The following is a 12,072-nucleotide window of genomic DNA, read 5'->3' as shown; positions in this document are numbered from 1 at the left end:
GAAAACACTGTGTTCTTAGAACTGTCTGAAACAATTAACAGCATGCTGCTCATTTTATTCTCAGATTCTGACATCTTAAGATCCCACATGAACATAAAGTGTGAGTGTGACTGAACAAGATGCCCATTTCTTTTGTTTGTGAAAAAGCGGCCAATACCAATACCACTAAATGCAACAGTATTATATGTTTATATGTGTATTAAGTGTATTTACTAAAATACAAATGTCATAATGTAATGTAGCTGGTCAAGGTGAGGCAAATACATGCCAAACAACTGCTGATAACCATCAAAAAACAGATTTCTGTCAAAAAAAAAAAACAGATTTCTGATATTTTAGGGCAATTATATAAGCCGCTGTAGTACTAACGAGTTTGAAGGATTGTGGATTCAATCACTGTGATTTGATGATCAGTATTATAAAATAAAGATAACCAGCAAATGGGTTCATTATCATTGACACAAAGAGTGAATTATGTCCACAGGTTTATTTGTACAAAATATGAACAGACTGAATGATTAAAAGCAGTAAACTGCACAGTGAAGATAAAGTTCAAAATGGTTCACTTTGATACTGAATTGGCACCTTTAGGATCATGTTGAGCATTTTGAAGCTTATCAACTGCACTGTGTGAACAAAACAGGCATTCTGAAATGTGCCTTGTTACTAATGATATGGTCAAAATAGTAAAGATAGACTGATGTAGTAACCTCGAGTTAATGTGCATCTGTGAAACAAATTAAAAAATATTTTATGTGATAGCACCGAAAAATCCTGCCGTTATTCGTAATATTCAGCAAGGTATAAAAACCTTGCTGAATCTCATTATCAATAACTGTAGGTATTCATTTTTTTTTCAGGAAAAATATGGTTCTCTCTGCTCAGAGCTCATCAATGATTACAATACAGCATATGTTCAGTGTTACAGCCATGAAAATGCCATTGCAAATACATTACCATTGGCATTTTAAAATACTTTGTCTTGAGAGGTGCAGTAAAGGACGACATAACAAGGTGAAAACTTTGATGTAGATCCGGTTGACCTGAATGAATTGGGTGGAATGAGACATTTGAAGAGAGCATTGTTCAAATGTTTTTGGGTCATCACATTCTATGCAAACAGGAGAAAGTGGGAGGGTAACTTGATAATATTTTATGGGATTTTGTGGTGTTTTGGAGAGTCACTATGCAGTGTCCTGCGTCTCACAGCGGGCTTCACACTTCTCCTGTGTGTCAAATCTGTTAGCGTTCCCATCACATCCTCCATACCAGAAGGGACTGCATCGTTTCTGCTGGGTGTCATAGAACCATCTGAGTTCGTAAGATCTGCAGGGTCCTGGATCATTCCTCAGGAGACACACATCTGTGGGAAGAGAAAATCAGAGATACCAAAAATCAATACCTTTACATCTAGATTTAAAAGAAAGACCTGCAATTATCAACAAACAAAAAAGAAAACCCATTTCACCTTTTGTTTCATTTTCTGTCATCTCTTCTACTAGAGAGCCTAAACAAAGATGTGAATAACAAAAAACATTTTACACTTCCAAAAAAACAGGTAAATGTACAGGGTTTCCTGAAGTAATTTTATCCCTTTTTATGTGCAGAATAACATGTTTTTGTTATTTGTTGTATTTACTTTAGTTTTTTTTGTATTCCATTTTATTTTTATATTTTATTTTCCATATTAGAGATTTTTAAGAAAATAAATAAGTGTAAGTATTTAAGTACTTAATTTATCTTCTCCCCCTGTAACTATGTCACTCATAATCTCCACTTCCATCGTCACTTCCATGTGTGGTGGCAGTGGCTACATATACTACACATGCAACAAGAGCAACTGTCCAATGATAAAATGAAATGCTTTAGGCATAGTTGTTATTTTGGTAATAATACTGTAATGACTGTGGGATACAGATGACTTACTGTATGTGCTACATGTCTCCATGCATTCGATTTCCGTTCTAAAACGGTTGTTGTTACCGTTGCAACCGCCGTACCAGAAGAGTGAGCATGCACCGAGCACACTATCATAGTACCACATTTGCACATAGCCTCCGCACACGGTGCCAATGTCCTTATCCAGCAAACACTGGGCTGAAAGCAAAACACTCACTTACTACTGGAACATGCAGGGAACATGCAGGGCACAGTAATTCCACTGCACATGCTCACAAAGATGCCATTTGAGTTCATGTATGCAATCACTACTCATCACAAACAAAGGCAAGAACACTCATGCTTCTCTTTTCTCTCTTTCCTTTCTTTTTTTAAAAACATTCAGAAATGTTCAAGGATACGACCTAGAAAATTCTAAAATTTGTAAATTATTATTATTAAATGATAGTTGTTGTTATTAAGGTACGTATCAAAAGCCAAATGTTTCTTCTGTTGAAAAGGACTGCTTTACCATTTGAATCTCCACGACCTGGGGTCAAATGGTTCTCCACTTGGGTTCCTGTCTCTTTGATGTAACTTGTGTCTTCCTCCTGCTCCACCACCTCCTCCTCCTCCCCCTCCTCAGGGTAAGCAGTGGCTGGTAAAGGAAACCTGAGGAAGGATACTTCATGTAGTCAACCTGTTATGAAATTACTTTTGTGGTCTTTCAGCAACTTGCAGGTGAAAGGTACTGAATGATACAGTGTTAACTCAACTCAGCCCTCAGGGCCCCCCAGACAGTCCACATTTTTGCTCCAACCTAACTCAAAACAGATAGGGTTGATGGAAAAATGTGAACTGTCTGGGGGGGGCCCTGAGGACTGTGTTCTACTACATTAAATATTGAGAATATTAAATATTGAGAAAGAGAATATCACTGAAACCAAATAATGGTGTTCATGGGATTTGGAGAGGATAAGAGATTTGTCATATATTACCATTCAATGGTAGGTCTTTCTGCAGTCTCAAAGATGCCAACACCGTCTCGGCGTCTGTTCAGGTCACGCTCAACAGTGTCACACACTCCTCTAAGCAGTTGAGTCTTGTAGACGTTCATTGTCTCTGTATTCATAGAGGACAATATGCTGAAAGCGCATTAACACACACCTACACTGTACAATATATATGTAACACAATATCTTACAAGTACTTTGGTGGTATGGTAGTATTTTTTCTGGAGAGCTTAAATTCCCTTACTGATCAGAGTCTGGAGGAAAGTCCTCACAAAGCGCTGGGCATACTCCTGCTCTTGCTGCTTCACATGGCTCAAGTGGACTATGTGTTGCTCTATAGGAATACTAGCAAGCTCCTCCACCTGAGTGCTGTTGAAACGATTCCCAACTGTCAAGACGAGGGTCACTATACCCTCACACTTTGCCGCTCTGGACATCAGGTCCAGTATGTCTTGGTCTAAATAGTCTGTTTCATCTCCAACAATAACCAGCAACATTTTGTATTTGCGGGGCCTGGAGACTGTGAGAAGGCCATTCGTGATCGCAAAATCCAGAGCATGGCCTAGTCTGGAGTATCCACCGGTCTGCTGTAGGTTTTGGAAGATGCTCCGCTTCATCAGGTCGCGTTCCTGGTACTGCTGGAAGGTGAATATTTGCTTGACTGGTGCTTGCGCCTCAGTATAGGTGGAGCTCTGCTGGTAAAGAGCCACCCTAGCCTGTCTGTCATTTGTGCTAGGCTGGCGGCTCACTGCAAGCTGGTCTAGCAGGGTGCTCAGAACCTGTTTCACTCCCTCATACTCATCTTCTTGCATGCTGCGAGAACCATCTACCAGCAATGCCAGGTCCATGTCCACTTCTTTCGGAACAGGTGCTGCACTGCTGTCGGGACAACCTGGAGCTGGCCTGCAAGGATCTTAGAATACAAGATATGAGATAAGCCCAAGATAGTAGGCATCCCCATATATTGATAGAAACTATTAACCTGCTTATTTTATATCATATAAAAATCAGATATTACTCCCTGGTTCCTTTGTAACAGACACCATGCAGAGATGTGTAGATCAACATCAACATATCCTGCACATTAGAAATTGCAATTATTACGCAGCTGAGTTACCAAAGCAGACAACACATTGCTGGATCCTCTCGAGTGCTGCCCTCTGATCGCGTGGTCTCTCCACCAAAGTCAAAATAAAGCTCCTTGTCTCATCAACCTGTGTTACAACAGACAAAAGAAGGGAAGCTGATGAAACTAAGTGCATCAAAATAAGAAAAAGGGTACAACACAGTTTGGCAAATCTCCTCCTCTGATTTCATCTGTCAATAGACAGGTATAGTGGGTATGTTAGTAGACACATCACAAAACTATGCTGGATTCTATCATTTATAGATATGTGTTTGCTTCCTTTATAGACATGACTGTGTAATCATTTTACTTTACCTCAAAGGCACGAAGAACATTAGGAGCACTCCTAAACGCAATAACACCAAGATTGATGTCCAGAGCCTTGTACTCCAGCACAGCTGTGACAATAGATGTCTGATCCTGGGAGGGTCCAGCGGTTAAAAAGACTGCCACCTTCCTCATCAGTACACCCTGTCGCACACGTTTAAAGACATTCCTGCCCACAAAGCGCATGGCTGCACCAATGTTACGCTGGTTGGTCGTGCGTTCCAGAGCAGTGTTATTTAAAGCTTCCATCAGGTCCTTTTTACGCTGATAGTCAGAGAAGCGGATGAGGTACTTGGTGTTGGAGTTGTAAGAGACCACAGCTACTCGGGTTCCAGTGGGACAGTTGCTCTCAGCAAAGTTGATGCCATCAAGCAGAGACAGAACTGTATTGCGCATCCTTTGAAATACTGCATCAGTCACACCATTAGACATGTCCAAGCCAATGACCAGTTCAGTGGGGTAGGCAGGGCAAGCGGCATTAGCTGCAATTATAAATACACCACACGAGAGAGAAAAGTTCACTGATTAAGTACTTCTTCTCTGTCACGCTCATGTTTTAAAATGTTCATTGTTCTCAAAATGTGTTAATGTTGCTGTTGCATTGCATACAATGCAGTTCCTTTGCAAGTGAGGTGAGAAGAGACATACCTTTACAGCAAACTGTGGGAATGAAAAAAGGTAAATTGGAGTTACAAGAGAATATCATATGTACTCGTGATCACAGACACACTAGAACACAGACTAGTCAAAAGGGGCACTGGGGAAAACTTGGATGTTATTAGTACAAAGTCAGAAGGCCTTTTAATTGTCACCAGTGTTGGGCATATGGGATTGGATGATTAGTTGTGATCAAGTTATATTTTATTTATTTTGTTTTTGAGGTCATGTCAATCGATATTAGTCTGAAAACTGTTCAGAATAGCAGAAAAAACACTACGGTTTTCTAAACTGTTACATAGAACAACACTTGTGCAGGGAGAGTTGTTAGGTTCCTAGAGTAAAATATTCCTGATACCAACTGTGTGTCCAAAGGTCAATCACAAGGAAATCTGTCCCAATCAGCTGACCATGACAGATATACTTGTTTTTATAACTGTAACCTGAGCAGTGCCCCCTCATGGCCAAAAGTATACAGGCTAATAGAGAGGACAACAGTCAGGTATCAAATCAATATGTTACAGATCAATACAAAGATGCGGTATATAAAATCAAAATCTGGTCAGGTAAACAGGTGGAACTGTAGTCTGTGATCAAAATTCTGTTTTGGTTAACTAAGCTATGCTCCTAAATGACAGACTGGTTTGTGCTGGCCGCAGTCTAATATAAACAGATATTTCTAAATACTTGTTTAGTTTCTGTTTGCAGTAAATATTTTAAGACCAAATTTTGGAAGAATTTTATCTGAAAGAATTGTGAATATAGGACTTATTTGCATATAGTTTTGCATATTCAGTTAGTACGGTGGAATAACATAGTATTTGAAGCTTTTTGTTTAACCACAGATAAAGGGCGAGAGGAAAATGACTGTATGATTTATAGTTTAGAAGATATAAACAACTACAGAGCAATTATCGGTATTATTATGTGGCTTCATTTGCCTTTATTTACCACTGGGGAGGGAAATAATTCACCCACTGGCAAATTTACTGTGTCTACACCCATAATTTTCATAGTGAGCAAATAAAACATGTTGATGTATGAACTGATAGTATTGTATGGCCCACAAATTCATTTCATGTGTGCCCCTAAAATTACTTGTAGGAAAATGGACAAATCAAACAAAGCACAACATAAAATCTTACCACAGTTGTCTCGCACATAGCTGATCAGTTCACAAGGCTAAAAGAATACAAAGTAACAGTTTCAGTCAGCAAGAATATTGTTCAACATAATCTGAAATGAAAAGAAAAATGGCTTGAACTTACAGACATTGCTCTGCTTCCTGGTGGTCCTTTAGCCCCCTAAGAAGACAAGCAAAGATGTTTTGATGATTTTAATAGTAAATGTTATAATGCAAACAATCAAATAATTTTAATAATGCTAACAAACCCTGTGACCAGGGAGTCCATCGGAGCCAGGATCGCCTGGTGGTCCAGTCCTGCCTGCATTTCCCTGTCAGTACACATCGAACCAACTATGAACAATCTAATCAGTCACAGAACTGTGCTTGTTGTATTTTAATAAGAATTGATAATTATTGCATGTTTTGCATAATGAATAGTTATTGATAAATACTCTTACCCCTCTTCCCCTGTTGCCTTTACGACCATTAGCTCCAGGTGTCCCGGGATCCCCTGCTTCACCCTAAACATAAAAATAAGTGACTGAATTTACTGGACAGTCAGTGCTTTTGATTTACAATGCATGACCAAAAATTATCATCATGCTTTTTCTCAGTATATTCACCTCTAGTACTGGGGTGGCTGAAAAATTTCAGTAGGAAGTTCTGATTGCAGTTCAAAGCAAAAAATTCTACATCGATATTGCATATTTCAAAAACTGCACTGATACAAAGAATTATTCTGAAGATGTACCTGAAGTCCAGGATAACCAGGAAAACCGATATCTCCCTTTGAGTAAACAAAAGTGCAGTTTAGCCAAGGTTAAAATCAATCCAAGGAATTCATATACACAAACACAATTTCAAAACAGCTGGGTCAGTACAAAAAAAAGAAAATAAAAACAGAAAGCAGTGATTTACAAATCCACTTTGACCTGTATTTACACAAAAAAGTACTAAGATTAGATATTTAATGTTTTATCTTTGTTTTTTTGTAAATAAATGCTCATTTAGAAATCACAGAAATTGTTTTTTATGTCTAGCATTCTGTCCGCCTATCTATCTGTCTACATATCTATCTTTATATATTACCTTCTGTCCTTTAGGTCCTCTTACTCCATATCCATCTGGACCATCAGATCCCTATTGAGAAAAGACACAGCAGAATAAGAGAAGTAAGAGAATCACAACAACAAAAATTGTTTCATAATTTTTTTTTTGTGCCCTCAGTTAGAATAAAGTCATTTAATCAACATGTTTGCATTTAAATATCTTTTGTGGGGTTATTTAGAAGGACCATCTCAATTGGCATTTTTAGGGATAACTGCTGTTCCTGCATGAATAACATTTCTAAGAGATGACTGAGAGCACTGATAAATGAAAATGAGTACTGTTGTGAGCGAGTGCATATAATCTGAACAAACCTAAAACTAAATATAATGTAAATCTGACAGTAAATCTATATTTCTCCATTTCATCAGGATCAACTCAGGATCAGAATTATGCAGGATCCTTTCTCAATTTGTTCAAGATCAAGATCTCATTTGATTCAGATTGTCAGTTCAGTTGTGCTAGTTTGACTTACCGGAAGTCCCCTGGGGCCCCGTGGTCCAATTGATCCCTCATCTCCAGTGTCACCTAGCTGGCCCTGCACAAAAACATTCAGATTCAGAGGCAAGGGTAAAAGGTAGCATATAATAGCTAAATCTTGTGCTACAGTTACAGTTTAAATTAGATGTGGACGCTAGTGCTACTGGTGCTGGGCGGTTTTGTTATAAGATGACCAGAATGGAATTGACCATCCAGTGGCTTTTTATTCGAAGAAGTTTTTAAAACATCAACTTAGCAAAAGTACAATTGAGAAGGAGACCCTACCATTTTTGTTAGCTCTGCAACATTTTGAAGTATATATTGGTGGTAGCCCGGTACGAGTCATTGTATATACGGACCATAACCCCCTCATTTTTCTTTCTCGGATGCAAAATCATGAGATATGCATTGATCGTCCAGGAGTTCGACCTTGAAATTTGCTATACGAAGGGAAGAGTGAATGTGGTAGCGGATGCCCTGTCTCGTATACACTAATGTATCACTGTTTAAACCAACATGAGATGTTGTTTTTCTGGTGGTGGGATTGTTATATCCTGTGTCTGATCTTTGTTTTTCCTCTCTCTCTCTCTCTCTCTCTCTCTGAGTGTTCTCAGGTTGATGTTTCTGCATGACTGACGTTCCACTTTTCCCAGGAGCCAGTTCCAGTTGGCGCTGGCTATAAAAGGCTTTTGGTGTTGAGCAATATGGAGCGTTTTTTTTCCTATTCAGCCACGCACGATACCGCTCCCCTGGCTGCCCACCAGTCGACAGACCAGTTTTTGTTGATTGTGATTCACTGGCCTACAGGTACATGTGGGCCAGTGAAAGCAATTTTGTAATTTTGGTTCCTGAAAGCCTGCCCTTTTTGTTTGATCTGTTGGACTTTGTTTATTGGTAGTGTAGTGAGAGTAGTGTTTTTGTAATTTTCTTTTTTTTTTTCCCTTTGGTAGTTTAGCTAGATAATTTTTGTTTTATTGGGATCTTTTGTTTGTTATTTCGGGCCTTTGGCCTCCCTGAAATTATGTTTCCTTTTTTTGGTTTTCTTGCTTCTGTTGCACACTGAAAATAATTGCCAATTGGATGAAAGTACAAAGCATCGAATAAACTGTCAATCTGTATATCTATATTTGACATGTTTATTATTATTAGTTATTAATTAGAAATTTCTCTTTGCTCTGGTCCGGTGTCTGAGCAGGCAGTCTTGATTCCTCTTTGTGTGTCTTACCCCTAGGAAACGTAACTTGCTACCTTGCTACCTTGTATTCAACTTCCATAAAAGTCAGCAGATTCACCTGGATTACAAATGACACTTTGATATTTTGTGCTCTGTCATATTTTATTTGAATTTTTGTTATTTTAAATTCATTTACAGTACTTGTAAGAAAATATTCTGTGTCAAAAATTACTATCTGAAAAATGTTGTTTGCATAAGCATTCAACCCCTGTGCTGTGGAAGCTCCAAGCTGATGCAACTGGCCTTTACCTGTGAATTATTTAAAAAGTTCAGCTTTTCTGGAGAAAAGCTGTGAAAATGAAGACCAAAGAGCATTTCAAAGAAATCAGAAGTAAAGTTAGAGACAAACAATATAGGAAAAGGCTACAAAATCGTATCACACAACCAGGTACTGCCTGGACAAGGCCATCTCTCAAAACCTGGTGTCAGAGCAATAAGGGGACTTGTAAAAGAAGCCACAGAGAGGCCACCATTAGTATGAAGGACCTACAGAGTTCAGTGGCTGAGACTACAGTGAACCAGTCAACAATATCAAGAGTTTTGCGTACAACTGGCCTGTGTATTAGGGTGGCTATAAAGAAGCCATTACTGAAGAAAAAACACATCCAGAGTTTGCCAGAAAGCATGAGAGTGACCCAGCTACAATGTGGGAAAAGATGTTTTGTGAGGAGACAAAAATATAGCTTTTTGGCCAAAATTGACAATGCTATGTGTAGTGCAAACCTAACACTCTCCATCCCTCAACAAACACCATCCCAAAAGTGAAGTATGGCAGCATCATGTTATCATCAATACTTTTCCTCAGCGGGGATGGATATTGCAAAACAACTTTATTCAGTCTGCTAAAAAACTAAGGCTTGGGAGAAGCTTCACCGTTCAACCGGAGAATGAGCCCAAGCACTCAAGTCCAAAGCAACACAGGAGTAGTTGAACAGCAAAAAGGTGAATGTTCTACAATGGCCAAGTCAAAGTCCAGATCTCAAACCAATCGAGAATCTGTGGCACTATTTGAAAATTGCGGCCCACAAGCATCATCCAACCAACCTGAACAACGTGGAGCAAATCTACCAGGAAGAATGAATGAAACACACTGCAAAGCTGGTAGCAGCAAATTACCCATCAGACATCAGACAGCTACTGCAGCGAAAGGTGGTTCTAGTGCTAGTCTGAAGAGGTTGAATACTTGTGTAAACTGCTTTTTTAGCTTTTTTTAGAGACTGGTGACAAAAGGAAAACAGGAATAAAAGTGTCTAGAAACATTACCAGTGCAGATGATTACATATCAAGGGAGATTATAAACCATTATTTTATTATAAACCCTTAATTACCTTGACAAATATACCTATGAGAGTTCAGTATTGCGAAAACCACTGAGATGGTCAGATAAGTAATCCTTCACTTTATTCTTCACAAGTGGGCGAGTGTATGTACACCAACAGAACAGGTCAGGCCTGAATGCTTGACTCCTACAGTGAGGGGGTCCAGTGGCTCTGTTATGCTGTGGGGGACAATATTTACTGGCATAGTCTGGATCCACTTATCGCTTTAGCAAGAAGGGTCACTGATAATCAGTTTCTTCCTAGATTATAATGTGCCTACACAGGGCATAAGGGGTCACTGCATGCTTTGTTTCATTATGAAAATTATGTAAATCATATGCTACAGCCTTCACAGTCACCAGTTAACCCAACTGAACACTAATGAGAGATTCTGGACCAAGGAGTTACATAGAGCTTTTCACTAACATCATCAAAACACCAATCGAGGCAATATGTTCTGGAAGAATGCTATTCCATTAACTCCAGTACAGTTCCTGACTAAGACACTTTATATTCTTTTTATATTGTTTTATCCTTAAATTTGTCATGTTTGAAAATTGTCTATATTGTTTGTCACTTGTATATGAAAGCAGTCTAACTCACCTTTTGCCCCCTAGGTCCTATATTTGCTTTAGATCCTTTGCTTCCTGGAGTGCCAGGGGGTCCCTAAAGGAAGGTCATCACTGTATTAAAGAAACAAATGACTGAATAATACATTCATTAATGTGAAAGGTGCTTTCATCTCAAGGCATACCGGTGGTCCTTGCAAACCAAAAGTTCCTTTCTGGCCTGGAACACCATTAGGACCAATTCGCCCCTGAGGAGAAATAAGGAAGCAAATCATCTGATTACTCATGTTTCAAATTCAAACGGATTAAATAAACTCAAGACTTTATAATATTAAGAACATTCATTAGGGCCAGTGGTTTCTATAGACCTTCTCCATTTTATACTATAATGGATTTGAACATGTCTGCTGCCTCCTCCAGGAAGTTGTAAGTTTCTTAGTTGTAACCTTCTTAACCTTATGAGTTTGTGCCTGAAGGAACTGCTCCAGCAACAGTCTTTTCAGTTGTTTTCAGTTGGTACCAGCAGGAACCATCACTATATTAACAGGAAGTGTTAAAGCATCTGGATGCGGCATTATAAGCTGTAGTGCTGTAGTAATCAAGACCAGCCTCAAAACCATGAACTAGCGCTCTTGTCTTGTTTCAGTCTCAGTGTGAAGCAGACATAGAAGTTGTTGTGGAGAGCAGTCGAGTGTGATGCCTCCATCTAAGGCAACTGAAAACTGAATTTAATAACAAAACCAGAAAAAGAACAGAATAAAGCAGTCTGTCCTCTGCATCAAGGATTCCCAAATGTTTGCAGCACTTGGCCCACACACACGACCACAAAAACGTCTGTGGATTTACGTGATCAGATCTTCTTTTTCTGACTCAACTAATGAAAAGGCTGATTCGGCAGCTACCGAGTGCTGGATATCAGGCTGAAGAGAGGAAAGCTGCAAATGGAGTTCTGGCTCAATCTGACAGGTTTAGATACATATTCACTGTGTTTAGTCTCCAAATGATGGTGTAAATTGGTGGGTTTGAAAGATTCATTTGAAAAGACCCCTGAGCAAACAGCAAGGAGCTATAGTTGCTCATTTTCAGTTACGTATTCAGTGCAATATTTCCTTTGTTTCTGTACGCTTGCACTGCAAACATCAGCATAACTATTATTTTGCCAGAACAATCAATGAACTTGACATAAATGTTTTTTTTTATTTGTCATATTTTAAGTTACGTTTGGGTTAATTGTTT

The 12,072-nt window shown here is 38.9% G+C and overlaps 1 protein-coding gene across 1 annotated transcript in view; it reads right to left on the bottom strand.

Annotated features, from left to right (window-relative positions):
- Positions 1-445: 445 nt before the first annotated feature.
- col6a4a (collagen, type VI, alpha 4a) overlaps positions 446-12,072 on the bottom strand; it is a 50,144-nt gene continuing 38,517 nt past the window's right edge. Inside the window, 18 exon segments of the mRNA XM_036590243.1 lie at positions 446-1,363; positions 1,469-1,507; positions 1,927-2,097; positions 2,411-2,550; positions 2,877-3,000; positions 3,136-3,804; positions 4,009-4,105; positions 4,333-4,826; positions 4,993-5,004; positions 6,147-6,183; positions 6,270-6,305; positions 6,394-6,456; positions 6,586-6,648; positions 6,879-6,914; positions 7,217-7,267; positions 7,710-7,772; positions 10,871-10,933; positions 11,022-11,084. Of these exon segments, the coding sequence (XP_036446136.1) occupies positions 1,185-1,363; positions 1,469-1,507; positions 1,927-2,097; positions 2,411-2,550; positions 2,877-3,000; positions 3,136-3,804; positions 4,009-4,105; positions 4,333-4,826; positions 4,993-5,004; positions 6,147-6,183; positions 6,270-6,305; positions 6,394-6,456; positions 6,586-6,648; positions 6,879-6,914; positions 7,217-7,267; positions 7,710-7,772; positions 10,871-10,933; positions 11,022-11,084 (2,400 nt within the window). The 3' untranslated portion in view covers positions 446-1,184.

This window comes from Colossoma macropomum, unplaced genomic scaffold (genome assembly GCF_904425465.1).
Source record: "Colossoma macropomum unplaced genomic scaffold, Colossoma_macropomum, whole genome shotgun sequence".
Classification (NCBI taxonomy): Eukaryota; Metazoa; Chordata; class Actinopteri; order Characiformes; family Serrasalmidae; genus Colossoma; species Colossoma macropomum.
Note: the sequence above shows the minus strand (reverse complement) of the source record. Positions and strands in the feature narration are given on the sequence as shown.